General features: G+C 31.8%; 1 protein-coding gene across 2 annotated transcripts; it reads left to right on the plus strand.

Moving 5' to 3' along the window:
• Positions 1–1,489: 1,489 nt before the first annotated feature.
• LOC130444143 (uncharacterized) lies at positions 1,490–6,549 on the plus strand. 2 transcript variants are annotated; one of them, XR_008909915.1, is made up of 3 exons: positions 1,495–1,562; positions 5,820–5,888; positions 6,147–6,549. XR_008909915.1 is itself a non-coding variant. In XM_056779182.1 (2 exons), the coding sequence occupies exon 2, from the start codon at positions 6,166–6,168 to the stop codon at positions 6,466–6,468; it is 303 nt and encodes a 100-aa protein (XP_056635160.1). In that variant the 5' UTR covers positions 1,490–1,562; positions 6,147–6,165; the 3' UTR covers positions 6,469–6,549. The 2 variants fall into 2 exon arrangements, 1 of the variants encoding a protein (XP_056635160.1); XM_056779182.1 differs by lacking the exon at positions 5,820–5,888 and having other exon boundaries at positions 1,490–1,562.
• The last annotated feature ends 205 nt before the right edge of the window (positions 6,550–6,754 follow it).

The raw sequence follows: 6,754 nt of genomic DNA on the forward strand, positions 1-6,754 counted from the left end.
TCAGCTGTCATATAATGGACATAATACGTGCGTCACGTCAACTGGGTCAAAAACATAAATTCAGTTATTTGGAGAGCAACAAAGAAACAAAGAGAACATAGAACTTTGCCTTAAAACTCAGTTAATTTCATATGGTACTTATTATATGCTTCTAAAGTAAGATGAGGGATTTATTTCTCGGTCAGCTATGACACATTTGATTTTTTTATATATTAGCTGAAGGATGTGAAGTTTGGCACTTTCATTACGCACACGTTTTAGCCACGCGCTGTATGCGGAATTCAGTGACTCTCTTGGCTCTCTCCGTTCCGCCATAGTCGTGATGCACGTCCATTCCGCACTGTCTGATTGAATCCTTAGAAGTATGTGAATACTTCAAATCCTCAAACTAAAAATCCCAACTCAATATGAATATATTTCTAATCCTAATATTCTATTTTGATAAAAAAACTCCCTTTAGGTATAGTAATAAATTATAATATAATTTCCACGTGAAAATGCACAAATACACACTTGTGAGGCTTGAATTAAGCTTTTTATATTTGATATTTAACATATATCATACTTAGTGTTTTATTTCTTTTCGACGAAATTTAATTCATTTTTTGATGACTACGAAACAAATATCTCACAATAAACAATAATAGCATATAAGCAATTTTCAGATGTACTACTGTCTCTTTGTAGTGATCCGTTCAAGGTATTCTGACTAGATGCTTTAGGAGGCGTGAATAACGAAGCAGAATGATAATTTTATAGAGACTGTGAAATTAACCTTTTCACTGCTAGTATTACTTTATCAATAATTTCTGAAACGCGTTTATAGGACTATTTTAGTCAGTTGCCGCAGTCAAATGTTGAAAATCTGGCGCCCGACTTAGGAATGGTTCGTTTCACTGACCCGACTATAGAAGGGCGACGCAGTGAAAAGGTTAAATTGTATGTAATAGCATATTTATTACATAATATTTTGGTTTCGACGGTAGATTAATTCCATGAATAGTAATTCTCTTTAACTAAGTTGGAATTTCTAAAACCGTTGGCGATATTCATATTGAATACACTACCACTACACCAACACTCACAATTACACTGTCTGATGCGCGTTTCGATAACCAAGTTATCTTCTTCAGAGACTGAAGGTAAACTGTTTACGCGTCAGATAATGTAATTGTGAGTGTTGGTGTAGTGGGGATATAAACAGTGTATTCAGTAGTAATTTGTTATTGTTTAACTAAATGAGGCGGATTATTTGAGCCCTTATTAAGATTTTGTTATCTATGTTCTTCCTCATCCGCATTTTTTGAATGATCACTCAGTTTAGTTTGAGAAATTCATTTACTTATTCCTTATACTACCTCATTTCCCCATTATAATAAAATGACCTAATATTTTTATGATTAATTTATGTGGGTCATATCTTATCACAAATAATCTCTTAAATTCGATAAATTATCGTTTAAAAAATTTTATTTATGTAGACTCGTCTTGGAAATTCAATGAATCAGTCAAGTTTATTACAATTTATAGAGACATTTTCTTAATACACTGGTAGATTGGAAGTAAGTTATTTAAAGTATTTACATACCCATGTCTCCTAAAAAATTTTTCAATAGCGGCTACTTCTGGTTATATATTATTTCATAACTTATGTATATCATCTACAATTGCCTTCACTTATACGTATTAGTAAGATGATTTATTTCAACGTTAAATCATGTCGAGTGAGTTGAAAAGTCGACCATATTGTCGTCATGGATGGACAAAAGGATTGTTTTATTCGTGTAGAGAATTAATTTTTTCCGGCGATTTTCTATTGAAATACAAATACCATAACTATTAATTTTTTTTATGTAAATAACGTAAAGTTTGTCATTCCTGACCTATTACACCACCGATATAGAAAGATATATTTATTTTTTGCACTTCTGGCATCCCTATGAGACCGGGGAAAACTACCTCAAAATTTTAGGGAGGGTACAAAATATGATTTATTTTAGTTCAAGTATCAGCCATATTATTTCAGGACATTACTTCTACTATTTTGTATTTATTTTTGTCAGAAAATTTACATCTCTCCTAATTGTAGATAGAACATTATAAATACGAGGGTGGTTCAAATATAAACCGGATGTTAGACTGATCTGTTACGAAGCGTAGAGAACAGGGATCGAGTAACCTCGGTGTTTAGTGTCTATTGTGCAACGCATCATTATTCATTTTTGGTCAAAGATAATGTAAAATCCGCGGAAATTTATTGAAGATTACTGGAGCCTCTCCAAGACTCAAGTGTGTGAATGGCCCAAACAGGCAACATTCGCGGTGCCCCAGAGCAAGTGTTACCGATGAAAACGTCAGTGATGTAGACCGACGCAGTACTGTACTTCATATGACTGAAGAATTGGACATTCGCATAGGTAGTTTTCATAGCAAATAAAACATGAACAGCTCGGTTACCGCAAAATTCCAGCCAGATTGGTGCCAAAACTTCTGAATTTTGAAGAGAAATTTATACGCTGGGAAGTTTGCACGCCTCTCTTGCAGCGGTTTGAAGAGGAGGAAGAAAATTTATTGCACTGAATATTCAGTGCAGACGAGATTTGGGTACACCACTAGTTAAAGGGAAGTTTATACTGTCATCGGGGAAGGTGTTGTGTACCGTGCTTTGGAACATGAGAGGTTGATATTATCACTGATCAACGATCTGTGCTTGTAATTGAACAACTATTTAAACCACCCTAGTATTTATGAAAAACAATTTTTGTTATTTTATCAGTTTTCCAAATGTTTTAAGAATAAATAAAATGCATGAGCAACAAATGTCAGAACGAAATTCAATCACCAACAATCTGCCGGAGCCACAAACAGGAATATAGAAACTTACGCGTTTGAGAGGATGCGCTTTAATGAATAGTAAAACATTTTATGATGAATTTTATCATACTAATATAAAAATACAAAAATTATGTTTGTGAAATTATCCATTATCATTTGAATCTTCTATTGACTCGATTTGAAGTGTGCAGTACGATGACAAAGAAATATTTATTCTGATAGCGAAATCGACGCATGAGTAAAACTTTCAATCCAAAAATATGCTACGTAGATGTTGAATCGTATGCAATTTGTGCAAGATGGACCTTCCACAAATTATGCATCTTAAAAAAAAATACTGAGAGTAGTAAGCGTTTCAGCGTTTTAATATTTCCCACAGTATTATTGACAATGACCTAGAGAATATATTTGTCAAAGGTAGAAAATAATCTTTCTAATTTTTCAATTCTAATTTTTCAACAAAATTAAGAAACATCTGTCGTATTATGGATAATTTTAAATCTATGTATAATGAAGTCAAAAAATGACATTTCATTTTGTCACGTACTTTATTGTTCATGTAATTAATTTATTGTGTTAAAATTTGAAACTTGATAAAATGTCTAGCCCGGCCACAAGGTGTTGCCAGAAGTGCTTTGAGTTTCAGTGAGTATAGAGGATTTACTAAGAAAAGTTTCATAACTTTTGAAATGACTACCTAAAATTGGTCACTCGCTTTTAGTTTGCGATATATTACATACTAAATATACATTTCAACCAATACTAAATATATATTTCAGCCAAGTTTCATGAGAAAAACATATAGCTGCTACGCCCGAAGACCAAAAACGGTCAGTGGCCTTTTAAAACAACCACAACGCATTATGTGCGTTTGCCATATTTAGAAGACTGCAGCTCACGTAACAAAATGCTGCTTATTAATAATCATTTGGTAACAAAATAGTACAACACTCATTATTTGAATAAATGTTTAATGACAACGTTTTTATATATGTTTTATATCCATATAGTCAATAGTCAATATAAATTATCAACATTCGTTTTAATGTAAAAATTCTTATATATTAAAAAAATTGATGATTTCCATTCCGAGTCCGTTCAGGCGTTCTACCCAACCGATTTGCTTATTTTTTTTTTTCAATGAAAGGAATTGATGCACAGATCAGCCATCAACCATCGGATTTCATCTAATTTTCACCATTTTCAAGTTATACTCAAATGCGATTTCCCCCCGTACATTACTTATGGGAGTTTTTCACATAAACACGTTCTATCCTCAATATCTCTCAATAACACTCGCTGAAACACCTTCTTTCTTTTGAGTTTTTGAACACTTAAATCGGTTGAGTTGGAGAGGAGCTAGGCGCGGGCATTCAATGTGGAGTTATGGATTTTTGTAGGTTTTTGGTAATTTTTCTACATTCAAAGATCTATATCTCAGGTTCTAATATAGCTACAGAGTTCGTTCTTTTGTATTATAATGATTTCTGATACTTATTTAATGGATTCGATGCGAGCGAAGCCGCGGGTAAAAGCTAGTATATTTCTTAAATTCAATCTTTGCTGCATATCCACCTATTTGTTTTAGCATGAGGAATTGTTGTGGCATTTTGAATTGCGTTGAACTTTATGTTTGATGCAGTTAGGTTAGGTTAGGTTAGTTATATTAACTATTGACTATATGGATCACGAAGTATAGATATAAGGAGTCTGAACGGTATAGGGTTTTTTATAGTACCTATTCATGTACACAAAAATAAACCCAAATCATAGTTTTCTTTTCTGCCACTGGCGGTAAGTATTCAGGACGTACCGTTGTTATTATCATTATTTTATTATACATGCATTAAACATGCACTAGCTCGCAAATGTTAAAATTAATTAAATATGAAATATTAATTCATTTAGTTAAAATGAATTTCAAGAAAACAATGGGAAGGTGTTGTGCTGTTCATGGTTGTCTTAGTGGCCGAAAGGCAAGTGAGAATGTAGGAAAAGTGGCATTATTCAAAGTACCAAAAGTATAACCTCAAAGTATTATTCAAAATTTATATTATTAACAATTAACAAATAATTTTAAAATTTATGTAGTTTTTCAATATTTAAAAAATATATTTTTATTTATCTGGTGGAATGTAAAAATACAATTTTTTTCAAGGACGTTGAATTGCATAGTAGATAGACCTCTGCTCTGGCACAAAAATTAAAATCTGATAGTTTTATTTCTGAATTTCACTTTAATTCAGGAGATGTAATGGAAACTGATTTTGAAAGATGGCAGTGTATATATGTATGAATATGAAAAAGTTCATTTGCGGAAGAAAGCTGAGCCTAAATCACATGTTACTCATGACGACAATGAAAACAATTGTAGCTTGCTATCAAATAATGATTTTAATAAATAACATGTTTGACAATAATTTTTTAAATATTTTTTTCATTAATTATGTTTATCGTAATACTGAAAATAATAGGCAGCATTTGGTAATTTTTAAAAATATTTTAACTAAGTTTCTTTGATTATTTTTTCCAATTGAAACGAGTACTTCTTGAAAAATGGCGCACTCTACTGGCAAAAAAATATGTCTCCTATATTGAGACCATTTGTTTAACATTACGTTCAGACTCCTTATATCTATACTTTGTGATATGGATATAAAACATTCATTCAAATAATGAGTGTTGTATTACTTTGTTACCAAATGATTATTAATAAGCAGCATTATATTATATATATATATATATATATATATATATATATATATATATATATATATATATATAATATATAATAATAGTAAACAAAGTTATTTTTTAATTGTATTCAACAGTAAATTTATTTGGAATGACTTCATCAAATATAACTAGAAATTGTGTTGAATCAATATTTGGTAAAATTCTCTTGATAAGATAGTAGATCAATCTACAAAAAGTATACAAAAGTGAATCAGTGGTATTAATATATATATATTGATGATTTCCAGCTAGCACACCTCATTTTTCTCATAAAGTCTTGAAAAATATTGAAGGGCAATCAATATACATTCTTTTTGGTAAGTACTTCTAATTTTCTTTCATGAATATTATGGAGAGAATTATTTAGAAAGTACAGGCTTATCTGAAAATAAATAAACACTTAGAACGTAGTGACCAGTTAAGGAAGCGATGTACCTTTCAATTTTTAAAGTGTTGTTAATTCATCATCTTAAGGTTAGCTTTAGAAGAGTATGTTTTATATATTACAATGAAATCTGAATAAAACCATCAAAATAGTGATGATACTTTGTTTGAAAAGTTTGTATTCCTTCCAGGGCGCCTGAAAAATAAAATATGGGTCCCGGTCATGGTCCTCATCCTCCTCATCATCCTCCCTGTCCTCCACGTCATCGTGGGATTATAAGAGATATAATATACGACTTTTTGGGACCTCATCACCGCGGTCCTCCCCCTCCTCATTATAGACCTCCACCTCCCTATTATGGACCTCCACCACCGCCGTCTGGTCGATTTTATGGACCTACTCCGCCACCGCCTCCAGCAGGTTGGTTTGGACCCCCACCGCCTTGCGGACATGGTGGATATTCACACGGTTGCCACCATTGTCACCATAGGCATCACAATGGTTATTGTTGATTAAATTTTCAATATTCAAAGTATGTATAATATTAAATATGTATAATTTTGTAAATTAACAAATAAATATATTTTTTTCAAAACATCATTCTATCAATAACTCATTTACCTGTGATGGCATTAATTATCATTTTAACCACGCATGATAATTGATCCTAGATAGATCCTAGATATTTATTGATGAAATACTTCTTCACCTCTTATACCTTTTCAAGTGTCCTATTAAAGTCCTGGTTTGTTTTGAACGACTTTTCTTGTATTATTTCTGTCTATCGCTATTTTTTAT

The sequence above is a fragment of the Diorhabda sublineata genome, chromosome 5 (genome assembly GCF_026230105.1).
Source record: "Diorhabda sublineata isolate icDioSubl1.1 chromosome 5, icDioSubl1.1, whole genome shotgun sequence".
NCBI lineage: Eukaryota > Metazoa > Arthropoda > Insecta > Coleoptera > Chrysomelidae > Diorhabda > Diorhabda sublineata.

What these genes read in the sequence shown, in the direction of transcription:
- LOC130444143 (XM_056779182.1), top strand. Translation starts at nt 6,166, where the DNA reads ATGGGTCCCGGTCATGGTCCTCATCCTCCTCATCATCCTCCCTGTCCT.